Here is a 27464-nt window from a genome sequence, read left to right as displayed (position 1 = left end):
TGTGATTCATGTCAGTCTACGTGACACAGAACAAAGTAGCAGTCCTCAAAACAGATTGAAGTAATTATGGGGGTTGTTGCTGTGTGAGAAGAAGTATTGAATTTGACCAGTCTGGCATCATATACTAACTCTATTCCTTCCTAGCAGTGTAAGCATATGACATGCTATTAGACCTTTTTGTTTCCTCATCTGTAAAAGGAGGATTATAATACCATCTCACTGTGTATATTTATGAGGATTAACTGAGATAATACATACCTAGAATCTAGAATAAGGCTTGGTACACAGTAATCATCAGTGATAGTCATATGGCTTCCCCAACAAAGTACACGAATCAAACTGTTTTTATGAGGAAGAGGTTCAGAGTTCCTTCATAAAACTGTGGTGATTTTAAGAGGAAGTTCAGGTAAATAATAGTTTTTAATTGTTATTATTTTTAATATTTAGTGATCATTGTAACATGGATACAACTTGTTTAGGATAAAATTGGATGTTGACTAACTGAACAAATAAAGACTAAATGTTTCCTAATATTATATAACCAATTCTTTCATTGCTTTTGGACAATTGCCTTTTGGCAATAAAATAGAGTCCAGTTGAATTTAAATTTTAAATGTTAAAAATATTTTTTAAAAAAAATTAGAGCCATGAAGATAATAGAAGAAAGCACACATAGGTTTTTAAAATAATTTTTGAGTGGAGAAGTTTTGGCTATGCAAAACATAATGCCTTGACATCACCAATGGATAGATTGTTAAGCCTAACAAATACACGTTTTTTTACTCCAAGTAACAAAATGGGAACATTTTTTACTCCAAGCACATATTAAAAGAAACCGATGATTCTTTATTATACAAAGACTTCTTATAAATAAGTAGGAAAGGACAAATTTATTCTTAAAATTAGCAAAAATAATATGAATAGACAAATAAATTAAGTGCAAATGTACAATGAATGTTTGAGTAACTATGCCTCTTTATTCATAATTTTTAAAATGAAAATTCAAACAATAAATGTCATTTTCACCTATCAGAATGTTAGACAACACTCATTTGATATTTCATAGCTTTGGTGTATTAGTGGTGAAACAAGCATGTTCTTTTACTGTTACTGGGAATGTAAATTGCTGAAATGAAATTTGGAATATGAATATCAAAATTTAAAGCAGTATATACCCACTGCTAAGAATATATTCTCTGACTTTTTGACACACACCTACAAAGCTCTGTATGTTTAAGAATTTTCATTTCAGGATTGCCTACATACTTGTTTTTTTTTTTATTCTAAAAAATCATAAATGTTTATAGTAGGGAAATAGTAAAAGTAACAAGGCTGGTCATATCCCTAACAAGGTATACTCATAATCATTAAAATGAAGGAGGAAAAACTATAATGTGCAGATTTGGGTTAACTTATGAGTTACTTTGATGTGAAAAAAATAGCATAGGATCAGCATTTATTGTAAGATTCCATTTATCCAAAAAATAATGAATATAAATGTAGCTGTAGGGCATGTATTAAGCATTTTCTGAAAAAAAATTAAGGAAAAAAAAATTGGGACTAGAATTAGCAATATGAGTGTGTAATAGCAATGATATTTAAATTTTTTTATTTTTGTTTTTAAAGAACCTTTGGATTACATAAATGTTACATCAGAAATCTAGGGGATTCCCATATATGGCACTGCCTGCCCTCCCACACTTTACCACATTAACTACATCTTTCATTAGTGGGGTGCATTTGTTACAATTGATGAACATATATTGAAGCATTGCTACTAATCATGGACTATAGTTTACATTATAGTTTACTCTTTGCCCCCACAATTTTATAGGTTCTGACAAAATGTATAATGACCTGTATCTGTCATTTCAGTGTCATGCAGGACAATTCCAATGACCCGAAAATGCCCCCATGTTAAACTTATTCTTGATATAAAGGCAGTGGCCACAATCAATGCTCTCTTAAACTGTTTGAAATTTCCTCTATTCTCATGTATGTTTTAACTTCAATTTTCAAAAATTAATGCAGTTAACGTGATGACAAATGTGTATGAATTGTTAAAGAGCTAAAATTAGATGTCATTAGTAGCCAGCAGGTAATTTTAGGTGTACTGTGTGCTCTTGAAAGGGAACTGTCAACATTTGACATTCTTGGGTTGAAATGGCACATTTGTTGATGTTTAATGAGTTTTGTTTTCCCCTAGAGAAAGCCAAAGGAAGATCAAGAGCAGGGACCCACTTTGACTCAGCCCGGAGACGGAGTCGAGCTGTCCTTTATCACATCTCTGGGCACCTACAAAGAAGAGAAAAGAACAAATTGAAAATAAATAATGTAGGTGGCATGTGTGCATACTATGAATGCTCGTTTCCCCTGGTGGCAATGTTTGATTCGCTAAAGAAAGCCTCCAATTACTCATTTATTGGCTTTCCTAGATTTCTTTCCACTTTGGCTTGTGCTTTCCTATAAAGAACAAACTGGAAAAGGTCAGCAGTCATGAGGCATTTCTGTAATAAAAGTGCTTAATCATAGTGTTATCACAGCACAGAGATTAGAATATTATTGCAGGGCAGTACAATATGGTGCCAGCAACACTGCAAATGGAACATACTGGTTAAATTTTATAAAGCCAGATGATGTAAGTCATATTACACATTCAAATTTTGTTGATTAAAATTTCTCAAATTTAATTTTAGTCCCATCTATGTTGCCCTTTATCTAGTTTTACCTAATGCTTTTTTTTCCAAAGGGACCAAGAGCAAATCAAAGTCATTATTCCATTTTAAAATTTACATTTTATACAAATCACGTTTGGAAATTTCACACGGGGATACATCGGATTGAAATTGCATGCCATAGTGCAATTTTGTGAAGCGCTGTACTTTTAGTAAATTACGGTAAGGCAGCTTTCTGAAACCCAATGTTTATCTGTCAAAAGCCAAGGCAAATGATTGTGCCTAGGAGAGCTGGTTCTTTGCAGTTTTACATGACATTCATCTTCCAAAGCTTCACACTTAATTTTAGAATTAGTTTTTTAGCAGCAAAAGACTTTGCCAAGAAACCCAGAATTATATCTGTTTAATTGTAGATCTTCAGAGGTAAATTTTCAAATGAAGTTAATGTCATTAATTTACACAGCAGAGTCATCAGAACAGATCTGGGAGCTATGTGACTGCTTAGGACAGATGTAAATTCTCAGGGTCTGCCTTGCAAATGACGTTAGAAAAAGTCACATCAAACAGCTAGAGCTATTCTGGAATCAATCCAAGATCCAGAAGTTCTGGGAGTTAGGGAGAGAAGCGGATTCTTTGGCAACTCGCTTTTTGCAGAGAAAATTTGAGGACTCCCTAACCTACATACACATGCTTTGATGAAACAGGTTCGTGCATCAGACGTACAGACTACAGGTTTTCCTGATCGTGGCAAGCAAAGGAAGATGCACAGCCCAGGGTGCAGAGTGAGCTCTGGCAGGAAGTACAGCAGACCTCGTTCTGTTTCAGGTTTGATTCTTTCCGGGAAGCCAGAACAAGGTGTTTTGTTCTTTTCCTGCTCCAGGCCATTCAGTAATGCCCTGCTAGTCTGCTTGCACCCCTGTGAAGAGCCACGTACTGGTTTGTTGTCCTTATTTAACGCAGGAGTTTTCTAGGGACACCTGAGCCTTAGGCTCACGGTGAGTTCCTAAGCGATGGGCTTGAAACAGGTCACACTCCTTGATCTATGGGTCCAGCGGCTGGCTCTTATTTCAGTTACCAAGTCAGCCCTGGGGACGATAAACAAGTCCCAAGAAGAAACAAAGGCAGCCTCACCGGGGCTTGGAGCTAACTAGCAACAGGGAAACAAATTCTCTGCCAGATCCTGCTGCTTCCAGCTGACACCATCTTCTAGCCTTCAGTCAAGAATCCTTTAATCGTAGTAAGCATAGTAAGCTTTAAAATGCATTTAAAATGTATTTGCTGAACATGCTCTCTTTCCCTTTAGTTTCTACAAAGCTCAAAGCAGTACTTAAAAATCAGATTGTAAAAAAAAATCATTGGTTCCCACTGCTTAATTTGCTGACTTGCCTTTCATTTAGGAAGTCCAGGCATCAGGGTGGGGCATCACCATGATACATAATAAAGTCTGTCTAACCAACAAGGTAACTGACATTTCAGGTGACATCCCACTTCCCACAGAAGGTATAAAATCAGGACTGGCCCTGTACACCAACCCCTTTCAAGAACAGAGTAGAAAGGCTGAAAGACAGAGAGCAGGAAGAGAGGCGGAAGGAGAGGAAATGACTGGGAGAGTTTGTTGTCTAAACGGTCAATTTTTAGAAAATTCTGGGTATAATAACAGTCCCGCACAAAAAAGAGAATTAGTCTTTGTTATTACAAATTTCTCTCACATCTTATTGTTTCTTACAAGCTGATGATAGGTATTGTTTTTATTAGTCCCATTTTAAGGATAGGTTAAAACAACTTATTGGAGAGCGCAAACAAGTAGCAGTAGTAGATCTGGAACCAAGCTCAAAACCTTCGGACTCTGAGCCACTGCCCTTGCTGCTTCTCTAACGCAGTTCTGTGGATCAGGATTATCTGCTTCAGCCCTAGACAAAAGGAGTCCTCAGACCATGGCGTGGTTGGAGAATCAGGACATTCCACCTTCCAGCTCTGCCTCCAACTTTGCTTGTTACATCTTGAAAAATGTTGTTTAATTTCTGCCTTTCTTGATTTGTTACATGGTCTGTAAAGTGAGAATGGGAGGCTGCCCGGGTCTAAAAGACCAAAAATTGCTAGCAGGCTACTGTGCTAGTTGTTATCAAAGACACACTCTACTTGGACCGACCAGTGCAGCAAATGTAAAAAGATGCCCTTGTCATTGCTACCTTGCTTGTTCAGCTGATAGTTTTGTTGTAAAAATTCTTCAGGAAAAAAGTGCCTCAGTTTGCTTTGGTGTCAACTGTTATGTTTCAATAATTCTTAGAGTACATCTTGTACAGCTAAAACTCCATTGCATTAAAGAAATTTGTGTCAAAATTAACAACTAATATATGACTAAAAGCTAGACAAGCTGGTTGCATTATTTTTCAGTTATACCCCACATGTTTGAGGGCTATAATATTTTTCCCTTCTTTTTCCTGCTAAAAGCACACTTTCCCATTTAAGAAATTTTTTCCACTCAAAACTTTCTGATGAAAGTTTACAAATAAGTAGTAGAGGGAGGGGCACATCAATTTCTTCACTCAGGTGATTGTGTCAGAATATATGCAGGATTTGAGCTAAAATCATTTTAAAATGTCAGTCTAATCTGAGATGTCCTGAATTCTCAGTATCTTTTAAAAATAATTTTGAACAATGTGATTTAGGTAACCTAGAAAAGTGAAATATTGTGATTTATCTCTTGTTTGTGGAGGTAATGAATGTATTGCTGAACTTTGGCATCGGCCTCACTCATCCTGTATGTTCACCTATAATCCAAAGAAAATAAGATACTTCTTTAGTTTTCCCAGTCTTTACCCCTAGACCTGGCTTCTCCCTCAAACAAGGTAACATTTCATTGCTGTCACATGATAGGTACAACTTATTTTGGCCAGAAGAGGAGGTTTTCTCCATGGCCTCTGGGACTATTTTATTGTGGCAAATATTTGAAAAAAAATTATATTGGAAGCCGCCGTGCACTATTGTAACCAGAAGTGCTTGTCCACCTGGAGCCATTTAACGCCATGTCCTCTCACCTCCTCTTCGCCCATCTGCAAAGTCTGAGCTTTGACATGAAGCCCGGCAGGACTATTTCATCCTCCTCAGTTTTATGCCACAGCCCACCCCTGGAACATGCTCCTAGAAACCAGGGAACGAAGGGACAGGTCAAGCATCCAGGAACTGTTGAAAAATAGAAGCAGCGGCAGATGGGCATCAAGGAACCATCTGGAAGTAGTGGGGGGCGCCCCGCAGGACAATTCTGGCATGGTGGGATGAATGTGTAGGCTGAGTGAGAGTATTCGCAGGAAGAAGGAAGGTGTGTTGGGAATGCCTACCAAGGAGAGGTGCCAGACAGGAGGGACCTTAATCCTAAGGCAGCAGAAATATTTGGTCACAAAGAGTTCAGGGTTGTTACCGATCGCCCTGGTTCTTTCTTAAACCCTCAGGGACTTCGTGCTCCATTAGCCTGGCCCTGCCTCAGTGGCTGAGACGAGAAAACAACACTGTTCCCTGCATGTAACTTGTATTCCAGAACTTTTGAAGCAGTCCATTAATGCAACTTAACTTTCACATGCTCGCTCCCATTACCTATCTTGTATTTCTCATTAATTGAGGTCAAAGCAAGGTCCGAAAGGATCTGGTCACAAGCTTGTCACATCTCCGCACGCTTTATTGTTGGGTCTCTCTTTGCGGAGCAAGGAGTAGAATTGTTCATCAGTTGGGACTGCTTTCAAAATGAAGTGCTTTTGCAGTTATCAAAAACTCCAGCTCTTCTTCCGCATTTAATCAGCTGCTCTGTGAATGTTGCCTTTCTCCTCCCATGCCTTGAACAATAACCCTTCAGCAACTGTTCCTCATTTTGCCATCTTAGGGAGGGCTGGCCAATGTCAGGGTGAGTCCATGTCAATCTGGACATGAGGTTTAGTTTCCCAGCTTGAAACTTCACCAACAACAACAACCATGCGTGGAGTTAGCACAGTCTGGCTATGTTTAGAAAGAAATGTAAGTATCTGTTTGTAGTAGTATGGTGGTGACATGTCTGTATCCTTTGCAGAAAAAAATATCACTTTTGCTGCCAACAGAAATTCAGGTCAATGTATTCTTTAGATAATTTCTGTCATCTGAAAACTTTAGGGATACAGGAAGCCTCACAACAGGGATATAAATTTATCTTTGGATTTATAATGTGTTTAAGATTATACTTGCAACGGGGGATGTTATTTGGTGGCATTTTAGCAATGTTCTTTAATGGGCAAAATGCAGATTACCAATTTAACATTCATGGCTGACCTATTCATTAACAGTTTTATTAACTAATCAGTTACGGTAACAAAGATCTCTGCTCAGTTGCTACATTTTGCATCACCTACTTTCAAAAGCCACCTGTGAGATGTGTTGACATGGCATGTGCAGATGATCTTCCTCACAGAATTGTGTGTTTAGGCTGCACAATCCTTTTACTAATGTCGTGTTTCTCCTTTCTCTCTTTTTTGTCTTTATCCACAGAATGTTTTTGTAGATAAGCCAGCGTTTCCGGAGTATAAAGTTTCCGATGCAAAAAAGTCCAAGTTCATACTTTTGCATTTCAGCACTTTTAAAGCTGGCTGGGACTGGCTCATTTTGTTGGCGACGTTTTATGTTGCCGTGACTGTACCTTACAACGTTTGCTTTATTGGCAACGACGATCTGTCCACCACTCGGAGCACAACAGTCAGCGACATTGCAGTGGAGATTCTTTTTATTATAGGTAAGAACCAATGCCTGCTTCCGTCGGAGCTTTGCATATGGGAAGTAAGTGTGTTCCAGATTTTTCTGACACGAATGTGAACTAAGATCATTTGCATGGGCATGACTCAGCCTCTGATGCAAATTTTGGAGCATGTATTTGGATTTCCAAAAATTGCCTCTTTAGCTTTTCCACTGCTCCTTTATTCGAACAGACCTAAATTAATGTTCGGTGTTTCTATGCTTATTTCATCAAAAAGAGCTAAAAAAAAAGAAAAGAAAAAGAAGAAGGTTTGGGGGCTGTTTTGTTTGCACTCACAACTACCATGATCGCAGCTACCTAGGGTCAGAGTTGGGTGCTCTGATTGACTCTCCTGTGCTTCTCCAAGTCCTTCCATGCCTTTTGGGTACATTGACGGTGATGGCCCTAGGTGGCCTGGTTGCAAAAGCCAGAGGATTGCATAAGCCTTTCAGGAACAGCAGTAAGTATCTGAATGGAAGAAACCCCAAGGATGTTTGCCAATAGTCAACTCTAGAATATTGGAAACCTCAGTTGAAGCTGCACCTGTTCCACTCCTGTAAGCCTTTTACTATTGTCCTGTTCCTGATGTCTTAATCTTGTTTAAACTCAGAACGAGGGGTCTGTCAGTCAAGGACAGAGTTTGGGTCTGCCTTAAAGCTGACTCTGACTGCCTCTTGAGTTCTTGACGGTCATTGGCAACGTGATTGCTGCTGCTTTCCCTGCTCATGAGAGATGGCAGCCTCCTTATTGTAAAGGTGAGAAAGGTTTGGAAAATAGTTTCAAGCAGGTAGGTGGACAAAGAAGTAAGAAATGGATCTTAAAATTTCATAGAAGAGGAAATAAATATGTGAGGCATATTGAAAACTTGATTCAGTGGTGATGGTATATATTTTCTCTGTGAAGCTATGAAACTTATGGGGCCAGATGGAGTTCTCTATTAGGATGCCAGCCTATGCTTGCTCCGTGTGATTCGTATGTTCCTGGTGTAGCTTTGGAATCACTGTTAACGTTGAATCTGCTGGACACACCCCTCAGCAGTATGGTAGGACCCCTGCCCCTGCCCCCAAAGTGGTAGCTGTAGTGTGTTTTGTCCACTAGATGGCAATGTTATCTAGTTAGGTAGCTTGGTAAGGCTATAAACCCAAGGAAATGTATCTTTATTTTAAAAAAACACAACTAAATCTAGACTTTATTAGAAAGGTATAACTAGATAGGGATATTTTAAATCACTGATGAATGACAATGATTATTCCAGTTTGGAACAAGAATTCAAAATGAAAATCCTAGACAAATGGCTAATGTCTGTATGCCAATCCATTGAGGTTCTACATCACTTGACTTGGCTCACCTTTGGCATCTGTTTTAGTCTCCTTGCTAGTCAAGCAAATACCTATGCAACGGGTTGGTTTAACAGCAGGACTTCATTGTCTCCTGGTTTCAGATGCTAGAAGTTTTGCTTCTCCCCAAGGTTGGTATCTTCCGCTTGGCCAGCAACCCCCCACCACGTGGCCACTCACGGGGCCGTGTCTCCTCATTTATGTTGGGGTTCCACTGACTTGAGCTGTTCCCCGTGGCTTCTCCCTTCATCTGGCTTTTACTCCGTTTATTACGAAATGCAGGAATCAGAGTTAAACCACAGCTGGGTTCCGCGGGGCCTCGCCTTAATGGAAGTAACGTCTTGTAGAGCTCCTATGTGCAGTGGGCCCACACCCACCAAAAGGGAGCCGAAGACTAAGGCCGTGCTCAAACCGGGGTGCACGAGGCCATTCTCCACAACATGCCTCTCCCAGCCTGTGACACACATACAAATTAATATCCTAAGAAGATTCCCCATGACCTAGCCAAAATTCTCAAGAACGTGGAGCCCTTCAATGTGCCTAAGCCTGAACTTCCTTCTCTAACTATTTCATAGGGTTTTGTGAGATAATGCATGTATGTCTCTGCTTAAATAATGTCACCCTTATTATTACTGCTATTATTATTGACAATTCTGACACGGGGACAAAGCTGTGTCTCAAACTTCCTTTTCTGCCCTTCCTGCGTGTTAGCTATTTGACTTTCCAAGAACTTAGATGCTGCTTCTGCTACTATATCTTCATTGGCAGGTGATGACTCATTCAGCCCCATGTAGATTCAAACCTACGAGAAAGATGTTTCACCACTGTGGTGTATTTTTTAGGTAGCTTTGTGCTACTAAACCAGTGGAGGTTCTGGCTTGCTTCCCTTATATTTGCCCTTAAACTCTTCTGCGTATTCTTTTTCACTGCCATTGTGCAGCAAAATTGTTCCCTAGTGGGCAATTCCCATCCCTCGCTAACTGCATGACGAAGGAGTGGAAATCTGCTCCTGTTTTTATGCAGTGTAGCTGCTATGAATGTTATTTTAGTGCAGGGGTTCTTAACAAAGGGTCCATGAGCTTGAATTGAAACTTTTAAAAAAACCTTATTCTTGTGGGGACGTATTGATGCAGGTGTGATATATTTATTAAATAATACACAGTATAGTGTGAACTTAGTAAGGGTTCCATGGTTTCCACCTGCCTGGCAAAGGGATCTGTGGAACAAAAAAGGTTCAGAACCCCTGTTTTAGTATAACTCCTGCCTGCCATTCCGTGTTGAAAGACTTGTTTTTATAAGCAGCAGAAATTTTCCTGCTCATTCTTACTGCGATCTTCCTGCTTTCCTGTTCTCTTTCTTCTTTTAAATGGGTTTCAATATATTTGGAAATATTAGTTTAATATTTCTTGGCGTATGTTTCTGAAAAGTTTCATTCTATGAAATATTTCACAAAGATGAACTAAAAAATGGCCACTAGTAAAACAGTCAAAATGCTAAGCATAAAAAATTATATTGCCTGGAATACTGTATTTTTACAATGCTAAAGCAATGTTTAGATTTAGACCATTTACTATTTATTTAATCGGTATGTGCAGTAAAGTCCATATGCACATTTACATATACTCTTTATTTTCTGTTTCTAGAATGCACTAATAAATTGGCATCTTAAACCAACTAGGTCAGAATTGTTAAAAAACAAACAAACTGGCAATTTAAAAAGAGGTTTGGGAAGGATTTTCATTTAGTTAAAAGATGTTTTTACAAAATATTTTATCTTCCCCCTTCTGTAAAAATGTACGGCAATGTGATTGTTTTCTAAATGGGAAAAAATTAAGTGTTCCATGAAGAAAGATTCACAGTCAAGTGAATGCTGGGAGATGAGATATATCTTTTGGAGATTCATAATATACTTCAGCATTATAAATCCACTGAGAAATTCAGTGATAAAGAAATTTGTTTAACTGTGATTAATCCAGCATCTCCCAAATTTATTTTTACCTCAGAACTCATTCCTCCCCAGAACACTTAATAATACTCTTTTGGAAAGACTGACTTAAAAACATTCTTCCCAGATAGACTCACCATAAAGAAAGTGTCTGCATATAATTATGTTAGTCAAAACTTAAATATGAATAGTGAGCTAGAATCTCTCCTAGGTACTGTCTTACTTTTAAATTAAATTCTTTTGTAAGCCCCATTAATTCTTTGGGATCCGTAGGAAACAATGTTTGGCTGTAACTTACCTTGGTTTGAAAACCATAATGTTTAACTTAGCTTCTGATTCAAAGCCTGACGAAAATTTAAAATGGGAAATGACCTAATAGAAATATATCTAATCCAATCTTTCTCTCTATGTAGATGGGGAAAATGAACCCTAGAGATATGCTCGAGGTTTTATAACTAGCTGACGGCAGAATTTGTGTCTCCTGGTCTTTGAATTAAGTCTCTTGTTAAAGACTTTATACCAGTATTATTTCTCTTTTTAAAAAAGCAATCATTTGCTTTCTTTTATTTATTGCAATGTAACAGAAAATGAGAGAAATGAGGACCAATGTTCTTCTCTCTCTTCCATGAATGTAGAAATTAATCGTTTGCATCTCTGAAGTCTTGGTAAAACCTGTGGTGGTTCCATGAACTCATCAGTCATCCCACCCCTTCTCCCTACCAAGAGAACCAAAATCCCATAGTTGTGCAGACAACATTATGTCCAGACCAAGGAAAGTATGAGTTTCCTAAGCCAGTGGTAAGTCCTTTCCTCTTAGCCAGTTTCTGGTGTAGAGTTAGGTATGTGATCATTTCTATCCAATAGGATATAAAGAGATCTTTTTTTGGGGGGAAGGAGTTTCTTGGAAATAATTTTCGGCCCTGAAAAAAAGAAGAGAGACATGCAAGGGAAAATATTTGGCTCTTCCATTCCTTCATTTCCACTGGAATGTGAGGATGCTTGTAATTATTATAGCTACCCTGCAATCATGAGGAGAGACGTGACCAAGAAGATGTGGGTGGCAAAGAAAATGAAGTATTGCACCTCCTGACTCTTTCTTGGGTGATGTTATAATGTTCCTCTTGTTGAAGTCACTGTTACTGGGTATTCTGTTACTTACATCTATATCATTCTAAAATTAAAACATAGAAGTGAAAAATATTGATATGTCACCCATAGACCATTGAACTGAACTATTTCAGAGCCTCTAAGCTATATCCCTTTCAAAGAAATAGAATACGCTTTTCTGTCCTGTCATGCCACTGTGAGTCTGTGTAGGAAACAGTTTGTACATACTTCTTCTCTGGTGATATAACTACAAAGGCGAGACTCGTAGTCTCCACCATCAAGTTGTAACTCTGATCAATTTGATCTCTCTATCAACTCTCTAAAAGCCAAACATCAAAGTAAACTGCACTCTCTGTCTGCTCTACATTTATCTGAATAATAAATCACTGCCTGGTGTAATAAGGGTTCCAGAAGAACAGAATAGAGAGATTAATTGGGGAAGCTATAATTGAAGGGTTAATAGCTGAGGATTTTCCATAATAAAAGAGATCCTGAAGATCCTGAGCTCAAAAGAGCTTTCTAGGGAAGTGGACTTGGCTCATTGGATAGAGTGTCCGCCTACCACATGGGAGGTCCAGGGTTCAAACCCAGGGCTTACTGACCCATGTGGCATGCAGGCCCACACATGGTGCTGATGTGTGCAAGGAGTGCTGCGCCATGGAGGGGTGTCCCCTGCATAGGGGAGCCCCACGTGCAAGGAGTGCACCCCTCAAGGAGAGTCACCCAGTGCAAAAGAAAATTCAGCCTGGCCAGGAGTGGTGTCGCACACACGGAGAACTGACGCAGCAAGATGATGCAACAAAAAGGGACACAAATTCCCAGTGCTGCTGACAAGAATACAAGCTTACACAGAAGAACACAAAGTGAATGGACACAGAGAGCAGACAACTGGGTCGGCGCATGGGGAAGGGGAGAAAAAAGAAAGAGCTTTCCAGGTACTGCGTAGAATAAATAGATATATATCCATACCTAGACATGCTACAATAATGTTGCAAACCACACTGAATGTTAAAAAGAAAGCATTCAAAGCATCTACAAAGAAAGAAAACTTACTTATAAAAGGATAATAATAATTATACTGAAATCATATTTCTCAGCACCAATAATAGAGACCAGAAGACATTGAAGAGATTTCTTTGAAGTGTTGAAGGAAATATATCTGGCTTAATGCAGCTCCTTCTTTCCTTTCTACCCTTCCCTCATCTTCCTTCCTTTACTTCCCTTTCTTCTTTGCATTTCTTTTCTTTCTCTTTATTTTATTTTCCTTCCCCACCTTCCCTTTCTTTACTTTCTTTTCTTTTTTCCCCATGTTTACTATCCTCCAGAAAGTTGAACAAAATGAAGAGATTTTCAGAAAAAGACTGAGTTTATCACCCACAGATTCTCACTAAAAGAGCTCCTACACTAGGTTCTGTAGCAGGAAAATAATTGTACCCAGAAGGAAAAAGTCTGTTTAAGATAAAAACAAATAAATGAAAATTGATAAAAATAGGTTGGTGAATTTTGGTGAGTAATCTCAATATGTAAACAGATTTATGGGGTATGAATACACCTATTAAAAGAAGAGATGTTCAAATGGATTCAAAATTGCAGGTATATGCTAGTTAATTAGATATATCTAATGCAAAGCCACTAAAAAGGTGGAAAATAAAGGGACAAGAAACAAGAAAAGTGATATAGGAATATCAGTAGCAGAGAACATAAAATTTAAGGCAATTATATTAATAGAGATAATAAGTGACATTATATTTTAATCAGAAGAATGAACTACGAACAAGATACAACCATTATGCAAATGTATATATCTACCAATGTAGCCTGAGAGACATAAAAAGAGAATGGACGGAAATACAAAGAGTTATTGAAAAAAAATCATAAGAATAGTGGGCTGCTTAACATGCACTTTGAGAAATTGATAACTCAACAGACCAAAATTTACTTAAAGTATGGAAGATTTGAATACCACAATTGACAAAACTTATTAAGTATCATGTATGCAGAGTTTCTCAATCTTTGCTCTATTGACATTTAGGGACTGAAAATTTTTTGTTGGGGGAAATGGAGCATCCTGTGTATTTTGGAATGTTTGAGAGCATCCATGGACTGCTCACTACATGCCAGTAACACTCACTTCCCAATTTGGAAATTAAAAATGTCTCCAGGCATTGCTGATGTATATGTTTATTTTAATTTTGAAGACCCATGGTAAAGTGATAAAAATAAGATCCATTATGATATGTGTAGTATGTTACTACTTACATAAAAAGATATGGAGGGATAATATGTATGTAGGTATTTATCTAATAATGCATAAGCCCTCTTTGGAAGGCTACACAAGAAATCCATGAGCTTGTTTGCCTCTGAAGGGGTGAACAGGATCCTGGAGATAGCAGAGGGAAGATTTTACTGTTTACACTCTGCAAACTTTTGAGTTTCAAGTAATTGCTTCATAAAAAATAAATGAACAATTGTTTTGTAAAAAAAAAAATTAATATAGATTTCAGTGTTTCTTCTAAACGTTAGAAAAAGAATGAGCAAAAACATAAACAAAGTAGAAGAAAGGAAGTGTTAAAGACAAGAGCAGAAATAAATACCGCAGAAATTAAACAACAACATACACAAAAATCAAGAAAAAATTGGCAAAATCTAGGCAAGAGGCAACTGTATTAACACATACCTCAGGATCTGGTGATTCTTTTTCCAGGTGGGTAACCTCTTGCAGATATGCATGGGGTGTAGATGGCGTGGAGTAAGGAAAAACATGTATGAAAGGTATGCTAGAGCATGCTTAGTAGAAGCAAAACAATGGAAACAACCTAAATGTGCATTGTCAGTAGAGAACATGAATAAAGTGTATTGGATGTGTATAATGATACACTAAAACCACATTGTAGAGAAGAGGAATCTGGAGTAAGGGGCCATAAACTGTGGTCCATAGGCCAAAACTAGGCTGTGGCCTGTTTTTGTAAGTAACTTTAATTGGAGCATAGGCATGCCTATTCCATTCAGTCTTTTCCATGGCTGCTTTCTCACACCATCTGCAGAGTTGAGTATTTGTGGGAGAGACTCTGTGGTCCCCAAAGCCTAAGTTTTTACTATCCGTACTTTACAGAAAAGTTTGGCAACCTCCGGTCTAGAGCACTGGTTCTTGACTCAGTGCCCCCTTTTTCATAACAAGTATTTCATAACAAATATTTTATGATGCCTCTACCTATGCATATTTTCAACATCAATTACAATGTTTTAATTGCAATAGAAAGAAGAACATAAAGGCGATAATCTATAATGATTTCTTTCGTGTTTCCATTTGTAAGGACTATAGTGTCCTGACAGTAAAAGAAGTAACAGGATAGACATTTGCACTATTTATAGTGAACAAATTCATATGGAAAAAAATTTCATTGAAGAAGTACTGGCAATTAAAAGCATGGAGGTGCAAACAGACATAAAATAAGAACTATTATTAGGATAAGTGTTAACCAGAACAAACCTATTTGTATATGATAAAAGAAAGAGAGAAATAGCTAACTCTGGTGGGGATAGCGACCCCAGACAAATTCCAGATTATCAGAGGAGAAAAGAGTCTTCTGGAAAATCAGGTGGACTTCATGCATAATATTCAAGTAATTCTTTGTGTTAAGACTTGAAGTGAGATAATGACAAAGCATAAAACAGACCACACATTCCATCTCTGCCTGACTCTGAGGACAGCTGACAATCATTTGGGATAAAGAACAATTACATATTGTAGAGAGAATCCAGCTCATGTCCAGGACTGAATTTGAGCATCTTAACCCACTAAACATAAGTAATACCTAAATCATTATGACAAGCCAAAACGCACCCATAAATATGTAAGGACATTTTTTTCCTCGGGGTTTTATTTTTAAAGTTATATCCTTATATGATTTAGGTAGCTCTAGAACTCTAGTTGGGGGCCATGTCACCTGCAGGGACTATTTTAGAAATATGTGGGCTTGACTTTAATTTGCCAGTCAACACTGTCACCAGTCAGTGTGGAGTGCTTTTCAAGAACACCTGCATACTTACAATTTATTTTCTTCCAATTAATGAACAGAATCCCCATAAGAATAATATATCACCTTGATATCAGCAAATGACCACATTCTCATCATTTCCATGTTATTTCTTCCTCACTTTATTTATTTCTGTAATGCTTTATTTACCAAAGCTTCTACTCACTTACATGTCTCCAAAGGTTGCTATCTCCAAATCTTTATTTCTTCATATCATTTAATTTTCATTATAACCTTGTAAAGTAATTAAAGCAGGTATAACTATCCTTTATAAGGGAAGAAAAGGGGGAAAGTTGGCAATTTATCCAAGATCTAAGTAATTACTGACCAAGCTAAAACTAAAATGCTAAATGTTTCCTCATTTGTAAAATGGGCAAAATAATAGCGGTATTATGAGGATTTAGTGAGCTAATAATATCTAGAAATAAGCTCACCTGCTGTTAACCAGTTGTGATAATTAACATCAGCAATGTCAGTGAACTTGTATCTCTTCAGTTTGTTTTAATCTACCCTATTTTCAGAAAATCATCACTCTATTATATACCGAATAATAATGATATATGTTGAATGATGCTAATTTGGGGAATAAGTATGCTAGTACAGTCCACATCCCTGTACTTTCAGGAGCAAGCATCTGAATTCATTTGCCACCTCCAGGATCTGGGGTTTTCTCCACCGCTTTGACAGACTTGGCTCAGCCTCCACGTTGAAAAGCCCAGGGGAGAAGGTCCTCTCTTAAATACCGCCATCTTACACGTCCCTAAGTGAGGCATCTTTATTTCAGTTCTCCAGAAACTGGCCTGCCTTGGACAATCTCCAACAAGAGTAACCGTGATTGTCTGAGTGTGCTCTTCCCTCCAGTCTTCCACCAGAATGTCTACAAACAAGGAACTTAGTTGGCTGGCTTTTCAGCCCCTCTCCTTTTCCCTGCCCAGCTCTGATGAGGCCTGAGAGGCACGAAACAGGGCTTCCCACATCACAGCAGAGAAGGAAAGCATGAGCTAAAGGCTTAATCACCAGCTTTAGAGCAACTGAGACTTATCTGTTCAGCTTCATAATTTTGCTGGACCTGTGTTCAATTTCTAATTGGACAGGTTCGTTTTGTCAAACTTTTCCCAAGAAGCCCTCTTTGCTGTGCACAACTTTATAATTATGCTTTTCTGCACGTGATGTGGAACCAAGGATGCAGGTCCTTTTACCATTCAACTCCACTCACACGAAGGCAGAAAGAAGTCAAGACCCAAAACAGGTGTTTTGATTCTGTCAGCATCCTTGGATGCCTTTTTCTATGAGGGTATAAACTATAAACCTCAGTGAGACCTGAGAGTATAGACATTTTATTGCTTTTTTATTGTACAAGCAAACCCCAATTTATAATGCAGTTGTTTTTCTGAAAGTTGCAACCAAAGATATTTCATTTTTCCCCTTACATAAATAATTAAAATTAAAGGTACAGACATGGGTGCCGGGGGGGAAAGACTTCTGGCAATAAAAGTGAAGCTGCATGGTGATGAAGGACTGGAAATAAAATTTCCCCCTGAATTCAGAAGCTTTGGTTATTTAACGTTAGTTTATTTCTTAGTACTTGGTTCCCTCCTCCTCCCCCCCCCACTCAGTCTCACCCATAATTTTTTTTTAAGTTTTTAAAAAAATGTTTATTTATTTCCCCCACCCCACTTGTCTTCTGCACTCGCTCTCTGCTCTCTGTGTCCACTTGCTATGCATTCTTCTGCATCTGCTTGTCTTCTTGTCTTCACTTTAGGAGGCACTGGGAACCGGTCCCAGGACCCCCAACGTGGGAGAGAGGCACTCTACCACTTGAGCCACCTCAGCATTTGCCATGGCTCTCATTGTCTTCTCTCCATGTCTCTCTTTTGTTGCAACATCTTTTTGTGTCAGCTCGCAGGATGGCCAGCTTGCCTTCTCCAGGAAGTCCCGGGAATTGAACCCGGGACCCTCAGATGGTAGATGGGAGTCCAGTTGTTTCATCCATACATTTTTACAGCTCACATTCTCCCTCCTAGTCTTCCACTTTAAGAAAAATGGCGCAGTAGAGGCCCACAAACCATATATCTCCACATCTGCACACTTGTACCCCACAATCCATAGCTGTGGTGTGTTGAGGAGACTCCATTTATTCCAATCAGCCAATCACACCAATTTTTAATCAAGTAGTAGGGTCGGTTACTTCAGATGGCATTCACAGTAGACTTTTGATTTTACTTTTGCCCAAGGCAGCCATTTTTAACCCAATTACAAGGATATGCACGGTGTCTATACTCTCAGTTAATATATTTGGAATATTGAATAAATGGAATGCATTATATTGAGAATTAACCATTGGCTAGAAATGAATCCGTACCACTTGGCTACTAAACAGCTATTTTCTGTTTAATAAATCATTCATCTCTTCTAAACTTGAGGATATAGCAACAACTAAACAGAAAACCACTTCAGATTCTTAAAGAGGTACAACTTAGCCAGTACCTTATCTCAAAAGTGAAGAGATTTTATCTGCTAGAGTGCTTTGGGGTCCCCTTTTCAGTATTGCTATTAAGAGATCCCAAATAAGGTGGCTTAAAAGTGCATACTTCAGCACTTAAGCGTAGACTAAAATTGCATTTATTTGCAAAACAAAAAACCCTATCAATTTAAGTATTGCTTCTTTAAGCTTTTTAGAATTCCCTGTGGGAAGATAAAGCACTGTGATAAGTTAACTATTGAACAGATACCAGGATTGTGTGATCCCTCTGTCACCCTCAACCATAGCAAACTGCACAGTAGAGTGTTTCTTAATTTGATAGGTTCAAACATAGCAATTGATATTTTTTCTTGGGCTAGACATAATAGGTTTGTCATTTCATTGTAAAAAGTCATTTATTCACTATCATTTTCTATTAGGAAGATGCATGAATTCTTGGAAATGTCCCCATCATTCTTTGCCTGGAACAGAACCCCATTCAATATTCTCAACAAACCTACAAATTGCATTTTCAGGGCATTTTTTATTAGTTTAATTTTTAGTCTGTACATTAACTCTGCTCGTTAATAAGCTTTAAAATCAAAACAGTAGAGAAAAAGAAATGATCCTCAGTGACACCCCTCCCAAAAGAACCACCACTTACAAGTTAAGCCTTTCTGATTCTCGTCTTCTCTCTTTCTTTTCATGTACGTGAGATCCTCGTCTCCACAAATGCTGGGGCTCCTTTTCACATGGCATTTTAACCTAACAGTTTCTCTGTGTTTTATAAATATTTAGAAACATAATAATTGCATACCAGTCCATATGTAGATTATTCTGTCTGCTAAACCCTGTGTGATCGCACTGGTTGACTTTGATTTTTTACTGTTTAAATTAAAAATTGAAATGAACATCTCTGTGAATAATATATTTACTCATTAAACAAATATAAATTGAGTGCTTATTATTATATTTGCTATGCACCATTCTGGATGCTGAAGTGAAGCAAATAGACTGAGATGCTTGCCTTCGTAGAATATATGTTCTAATAGGAGGAGGAAAACAACAAACAAAACAAATATGTAAAATATATGGAATGTTAGATAGTTATGAGTTGCATGGAGAAAAACAAAGCAGAGGAGGGAGAAGGGCAGGGTTACAATTTTAAATTAAGTGATCAGGGAAAGCTTTACAGAGAACGAGACATTTAAATACAGACAGAAGAGAAGTGAGGAAACAATCAACTCTAAGTCTTGAAGAAAGAACATTCCAAATGGAAAAGGCCCTCCTCCTATATTTAGAATTATTTTAAGAAGGAATAGAATTACTGGGTCAAAGAATATTAATTTACCTTAAAACATAGTTTCAAGGTGATTTTTTTAAAATCACATTCTCCTTTGAGGTTTTTTTTTTTGGTAATAAAGTTCTAGTTGAAATACAATTTGTTCTTGCTAATATTTTTGACAAGAGCTATTGTGAGAAATCCTAGGTTACATGTGGCTTTCTAAATGTTCAATGATATAAAGTCATTTCACTTAAAGAAAAGATTCAGATAGAATAATACCATAAATATTGATTTGTTGTATTTCTTTTTTTTCCCTAGGGGATGTGAATATGGACAAACATATATATATATAGGAGTTGTATTAGCTTGGCAAGTAAAAAAATTTAATTCACAATGTACCCGGATAGATTTATGCTTAATCTGAGGTGTTGTGAAATGGTAAATATGGAGGAAAATTATTTTAGAATTCACTGGAGGCTGATGCTGCCCTGTAACTTACATGTTATCATAAATAGACTAGAAGGAGGAGCATCTCCTCATAAAATATGAAACAATGGTGCTTGTTTCGAACAGGAAGAGAATTAAGAATGGAATTTTGCTATATTTAGGAGCCCTGGAAAATAATATGTGTTCTTGATTTAGAAATGCATTGCAGAGTAATGAGCTTTTCTCCTCCTCTTGCCTCTTACCAAACATGAACTCTATCGTGTCGTTCTCTCCTCTTTCCTCTTTTCCAGATACATTTTCTTAAAGTGTATAAAAACAAGACCAAAACACCCTCCTCTCTAAGTAGAAATTGCATTATTCATATTGCCTAAAATTCCCATTTCAGTCCAGGCAGTTGGAATAAATCCATTTGCCATTGGAATAAACTCCTCCCCTCATCACCTCAATAGTTTTAAGATAAATAAATAAATATATAAATAAGAAGAATTAAAGGCAAAGTGGGATGAGAGGTCATGAAGTCTGAGGATTGGCACGAGGTGTCGGTTACCAATGAGAAAGAAGCTGTCTTGTGGTTATTCACCCACTCATGTTTCTAACTAACCCTAACCCTGCGGGCTGAATGGAACTCAGTGCTAGAGTGGAATGTTTCAAGAAACCTTCCATGAATAGGGCCACTGGAAAAATATCCTACTCTTAGAAGCAGAAGCGAGCAGAAGCACAACAGATACCTGATGTTTGGTGTCTAGTGATGGCTGTAAATTTAGATTGAATTGTTTGAAATTGAGTATGTCTGGGAATAGTAAATAGACTGAGACTTATCTGGGCTGAAAGATATTGTCCTGAATTAATCAGAGGCACTTACGGGTTCAACAAGACAAATGTAAGATGTTAAGTAAAAAACATATTGGTATTTTATATTTAATGAAAATATTACGGTATTTAAACTTAACATTATATTCACTTGCATTACCTCATTTGAAACTTACAAAACCCCTTAAGAAGTCTGAAATTGTGTAGACCCACTTACTTTGTTTTTCTTATCTTGCATTACTTTTAGTATTGGTCTTAACTAGTACAGTATAACTGAAAGTTAAATTTGATGATAATATTCATCCCAGTTTATAGATAATGAAATTGAAGTTCAAAGAGATTAAATCACTTTAAAAATAAAGAAATATGAAGAAAAAACGAGGAAACATATTTTCAACAGTAGAAATAAAGTATTTTATTAATTTTTACCTCATTTAATGATGGTAACAAGTCCAAAGAAGAGTTTTCCTATCACCCACAGCCTCTTGTTTGTCAAATGGTGCCTGCTTTTCTTTATCTGACTTGATCTCTTTCCATATTTGATATTAGTAAACTCCTTCTTATCTTCCCTTGTTTTTGTGCTCTACAGGTCTCCCCTTTCTTTTCTGGATGTTTCTACTCAATCACCTTCTTGAGCTCCCCTTCCTTTTCCTATATCTTAAATGTCGCTATCCCCCAGGATTTACCCTTGCCCCTCTCTCCTCTCTTTACTCTATCATAACAGGAGTTGTATTAGCTTGGCAGAGATAAAATTTATCCCCTTGGCAATGGTGTCAACTCTTTGTTTCAGTGTTAGTAATTCCCAAACAGGATCTGAGCCTGATTCCTTCCAGAAATCCAAACATGTGAATTCAATCATCTGCAGTCTGTTTGCCCTGAGAATCACAGCCACTTCAAATACAACAGGTTGGAATTTGAGCTCCTCATCTTCTCTCCCTAAACCACATCCCTGTTTCCTTCCCAGATTTCCCCTTATCCATGGTTGACCCCATCAGCCATAAAATTAGGGCTCTTTGAAGATTCTTGCCTCATCCTCGATTCCCCAGTGTAATCAAACTTGAAATCCTAGGTGGCCCACCTCCTCACCATCTCTTGATGCCCTCTCCCTTCTCCTCAGTCTCATTGCCTCCACTTTAGTTCTTGTAGGTTTCAGCTCTGGCTGGATTACTAGGACCAGTTCCTAACTTCCTTTCCCACCCACATTCTTGGGATCTGTTCAACATGCCAGAGCTATTCTCTCTACTCAGAAAACCCTGGGAGAGAACGAATAAAATAATGACACTATTTTGCTTCCAAACTTTCTTTTTGGATTCAGTGGCCTAGATTATAACACAACTAGGGCAAAGAGCCACTCTGTGCTCTAACTCTCCCATTATTGTCTGGGGCTCTAACCACATTGCTAAAAACAGATGAGTATGGCTTGATATTATTAATCTTTAGTGATTTTAGTGTTCACAATGACTGAAATAGGCTGCATTATTGAAACCACAAGCAGAAATGCAATTCTAGCAAAACAACAAAATGTGGGCAATTTCTACTGATGGCACTCATAAAAATAAGTATGAAATCATAGAGTTCTTAAGAGGCAATCTATTTTTCTTTTAATCAAAAATGATTCCATTACTTCAAATACTGAATAATTTATTCCAGTTAGTTTTTTTTTCGATATTACGCTTCAGATTTATCACCAAATCCTATTCAAATTTTGCCTGAAAAATCAAACCTATTAGTCGTATTTTAATTGCTGCATCCTTAAAAATATCTTCAAAACATCTGTTTCTGGCTGTTCTGAAAAGCTGGTATCAAATAGTCCATTGGAACAAAATAGACTAGAAACCGATCCCCATATATGATCACCTAATTTGTGACAAATACGTCATTGAAAAGCTTTGAAGAAATGCAGTGCTTTCAAAACTAGTGTTGAATCAATTCAAAATCCACCCAGCAAATTATGAATCTTGGCTCCTGTGACCCGTGCCTCACACCATACACAAAAATCAATTGTAGATGGACTATAGACCAAAACGTGAAAGGTAAAACAATAAAATTAGTAGATAGCTTCATAGTAGAATATCTTAATGACCTTGGGGGAAGCATAAATGACTTAAAAAGGATGCAACTCATATCCTGAATACATAATAACAAATCCTAAAAATCGGTATGAAAAGGAGAAAAATGACATCTCATTATACAACAGTTCTGAACCAATCCTGCATGAAAGTAGATATTCAAATATGGAGTTAGTCTGTTTAATATCACTAGGAAAAGGCAAATAAATTCTCCACCATTAGGATGGCCAAAATTTTTAAAAGACAGAAATTACCAAGGGTGGGAGGAAGATGTGAAGCATTATGAACTCTCATACACTGTGTGTAGGAGTTAAATTAGTAGTCTTTCTGAGAAACCTTTTGCCAGAATCTACTAAGGTAGAATATGTGCATACTTTATTACCCAGAGATTACATGCATAGAATCAACAGACATACCTATAACTGAAATAGAGAGATGATAGGTGGATGGATGGATAGATGGATTGAAAGATAGATTTCTAAAAGATTAACCATAATTGCACAAACTGGAAACAACCCCAATATCCATCAACAATAAAGTTGAGAAATGGATTTTCATGTAGTTATACAATAAAACTGTACAGCAGTGAAAACAAGTGAACATGACACACAAAAGATATGAATCTCCTATATGTATTGTCAAGTGAAATAATTCCAGCACAAGGGTACATACTGTACGGTTCCATTGTTATGAAGTTCCAAACTAATTTAAACAAAAGTAGTCTTTGGTAATCAAGGCAATGGTTAGGTTTTAGGGGCAATGACAGGGTAGAGGCACCATCTATTGATGGTAACCAGGATTTGGCTTTGGGAGGCTTCATCAAGCTGTGTACTAAGATTGGCACACTTTACAGTATAAAAGGGTATTCTTGAAATAAAGAATTTAAAATATATAGAACACCTTTGTATATGGTAACTGTATTCGTCTGCAAAGGGCTGCAGATGCAAAGTACTAGAACTCTGTTGGATTTTATACAGGGTATGTATGTGGGGTAAAAGCTGACAGTTACAAGGCCCCAAAGAGTCCAACTCAAGGTTGCTCTCTCACCGGAGTCAGTGGCCACGTGTTGAAGCAAGATGGTCTCTGATCTCTGCAACGGTTTAGCCTTCCCCTCTGAGCTTCCTCTCTCTCAGCTGCAGGCTGGCAGAGGGCTCTCTCTCAGGGCTTCCTCTCAATCTTGGCATAGGGCTCGTTTCCTTCCCGGTCTTCTATATCAGTCTCGGCTCTCTTAAGGTCAGCTGTAAGTGATCAGGCAAACTGCTCATCTCTCTCTGGGGCCCCAGGATAAAAAAAAAAATGACCGAGCTCTCTCTATTCCGGTGTCTTTTTGAGTAAGTATCCATATATATCAGCCCACCAAGGGGGCAGAAACTCAACGCCTTACTGATGGTAGCCCAATCAGAAAACCTAAACTGACTTGATCAAGTAAACATAATCAGAGGCTTAGTACAATCAAAGGGTATCACATCCAGGGGAATAGATTAGGTTACAGACATAATCTTTCTCTTTTTGGAATTAACAAAAATAACCTTAAATTGTCACAATAATTTATAGTAAAATGTTAAAATTATCTTTTCATGACTTTAAAGGTAATTCATAGATAAGATTTTGAAAAGTAAATTTAAACACTTTTTAAATTTTGAAAAGCAATCCATAGATATCAGTAGGAGAATCCCTTTCTTGTGTTGGAAGTCCAGAGATGGACTCTTTAATTTCATATCCCAGCTCTACCACTGTCTACTTGGGTAAAATGGACAAGTGAATTCTCTGAGTCTAAAACATCATTAAAAAAATAATAATACCTGATCCATCACAACCATGTGAAAATCAGAGTACCTATCACATGTAAAAGACTCAAAACTGTCCTTAACTTAGTAAGAATTTAATCAATGTTAGCTATTATTCTCATTTTTATTATTATTAAATTCATTTACGCACATTTCATATCCACCAAACATACACCTCCTTTCCTCTCTACCCTAGCCCCTTCTAACTCTAATCTGCTTTGTCTATGGAGATTTACTATTTCTGGTCATCTCTTATAAATGGCATCATACAGAGTCTGTCCTTTTGTGTCTGGTTTATTTCACTGTGTGTAATGTTTTCCTGGTTATTCCATGTTGCAGCATGTCTCAGAATTTCATTCTTTCTTATGGCTGAATAGCATTGCATTGTATGGCTATACCACATTTTGTTTATCTATTCATCTGCTGAGGGACATTTGGGTTATTTCTACCTGCTGGCAATTAGAATAAAGCAGATATGAACGTTGGTGTGCAAGTATCTATTTGAGCCCCTGTGTCCTTGGGTTTATACCTAGAGATGGAATTGCCAGATCATGGTAAATCCATATTGAACTTTTTGGGGAACCATCACATTGCTTTCCACTGTCATCACTTTAACACCATTTTAATGTTACACATAACTTTCCTGTAAAGTCACAATAAAATAATTGTATTAATAGCATTAATGTTACATGACTTAGATGCCCCTCGTAGTCCTTGTTTCTCAATTCTGAAACCTCTAAAGCAGTAGTAGTAATAATAACAATGACGCTAACACCTGCTCAGTGGTCCACAACCCTGGGAGGCTCTCTAGATTCTACACTCTTAGCCATTCTGTTCTATGGCCTCTGAATCCACATCAGTTAGGATGGGCTAGCGTCTGCTCTGGTTTCAAGTAACCTTGAAATATAGCTCAGGATTTTATGTCTCCCTCATGATATGTGTCCACTGTGGGTCAGCTGTGGTCCCTGCCATTTGTATTCACTCAGGTACCCAGACTGACAGTGGGTCCATCTTGCCATGTGCTTCTGTGACCATCTGGGAAAAGAAAATGTGAGGAACTGTATACTGGCTTTCAAATCTTCTGCTCAGAATTGCTGCAGGCTGCTCCACACTCACAGTTTGGGCCAAAGCAAATCACAGGGACACACCAAATCCCTTCCTGTGATGGGAAAACACAAGTGTAGCAGGACACAGAGAACCAGAAATATTTGTTAACAGCACTCAAGGCACTGCAGAGACTGAGGATATTTTTTGCCTTGGTTATGAAAATGCATGTGAATGTCCTAATTAAAATGTGACATCTTATGTGACTATAAAAAATCTTATCATTTAATATATTTTTCTCTGTAATGAGCATATACGTGGGATTTCACATTATGACAAACAAGTATACTTACACATTTTTTGTTTTCATTAATTCTAGGCTTTGTTCCCTGGATAATAAGTATTTACTACTGATGAAATTAATATATTCCAATTATTAGTTTTTTTAAAATGCATGACTGGGCATTACAGATAAGCTAGTTCTTATATTTTCTTTACTTAAAAGTTGAGATTTTACACCCGATAAGTGTAACTATAGATAGAATAAGTATGCCAAGACATTCTGTAATTTTGCAAGCATTTGCTTTCTCCAAAATCATGGATTACAGTTGGTTTGTTTAGTCGTTAAATTATTTTTATTTAAAATGATCCACTAATTCTGAAGTCCAATATCTAATTTAGTGTTACTCATCACTGAGAAACTAAATAATTTATAGAGAGCCAAATTAAGTAGTCTGGTAAGCATACCAATGTGCATGTTTAAAGAAAATATATCACATGGACTCCTTTTGAAATGGTAAACTCATGCAATCAAATGAAAGCAGTATAGAAGGTCAGTAAAATATAAATAATAAACCACGGGTAATTTTCATCAAGGTCCAGTGGGAATGTACTCCTTCTCCTTTGACCCTGCTGACATATGCAACTAAACATAGAATGAAGTCAGATAATAAAATCATGAGAAGCCATGGTTATCAGACAAAGGCAGCCTTCTTTTGAGTCCCAGGGCCCCTGCACAGGGCAAAGTACATAGCACTTCTTCAATAGCAATATTTTTATACCACTTAAGGATGTCACAAAGCTGAAAGACAGAGATATACTTTCGCTTTTACAAGAAAAAAAAAAATAAGATCAGTCTATTGAGACAGTTAAATTGTACGAAAACACTTTGGGGTTTAAGTTGATAAAATTTCACTTTGGTCAATAGTATTGTATGCGATAGTTCTTTTAATTCCTCTTACAATTACTAAGGCTATATTACTTCAAGAATTAAAATCTAATCTCATTACCAGATTCACTGCACTCTGGCCCAATTGGCAGAAATCTTGAAGTCTGCTTGCATCTAGTGTTGATGAGGTTATAGGGTAACAGGAACCCTGAAAAGGCTGCTGGTGGGAATAGGCAGATTTGCAACTGTCTTATCCGCCAGACAGGCTATATCTGGGATGGTAAATTTAATTCTAAGTACCTTACTCCAAAAAGGACAGTCGTCAACTAAATGAGTCATTTTCTTATTCTTTCTTTATTATGTTAAAGATTTGGGGGAAAAAAATTTCCTTTACAAAATAAAATTGTTGCATAAGTCCCCTATGTAAAATGAACAAAAGATTAACCTGAAAAGAGAAAGAGGGTAGAAGGAGAGGGCAAAAGGCCAAACTCTTTCTTCTATAGACTTGGTTGTGAAAACCACCAAATTAGAGAATATCATCA

The 27464-nt window shown here is 37.5% G+C and overlaps 1 protein-coding gene across 1 annotated transcript in view; it reads left to right on the top strand.

Annotated features, from left to right (window-relative positions):
* Positions 1 to 27464, top strand: part of KCNH8 (potassium voltage-gated channel subfamily H member 8) — a 407588-nt gene that overhangs the window by 222312 nt on the left and 157812 nt on the right. Inside the window, exons 4-5 of the mRNA XM_058290622.2 lie at positions 2207 to 2334; positions 7185 to 7425. Of these exons, the coding sequence (XP_058146605.1) occupies positions 2207 to 2334; positions 7185 to 7425 (369 nt within the window). The remainder of the gene's footprint in view (positions 1 to 2206; positions 2335 to 7184; positions 7426 to 27464) is intronic.

This window comes from Dasypus novemcinctus, chromosome 31 (genome assembly GCF_030445035.2).
Source record: "Dasypus novemcinctus isolate mDasNov1 chromosome 31, mDasNov1.1.hap2, whole genome shotgun sequence".
NCBI lineage: Eukaryota > Metazoa > Chordata > Mammalia > Cingulata > Dasypodidae > Dasypus > Dasypus novemcinctus.
The sequence above is the reverse complement of the archived record's forward strand: the minus strand, read 5'-3'. Positions and strand labels throughout refer to the sequence as shown.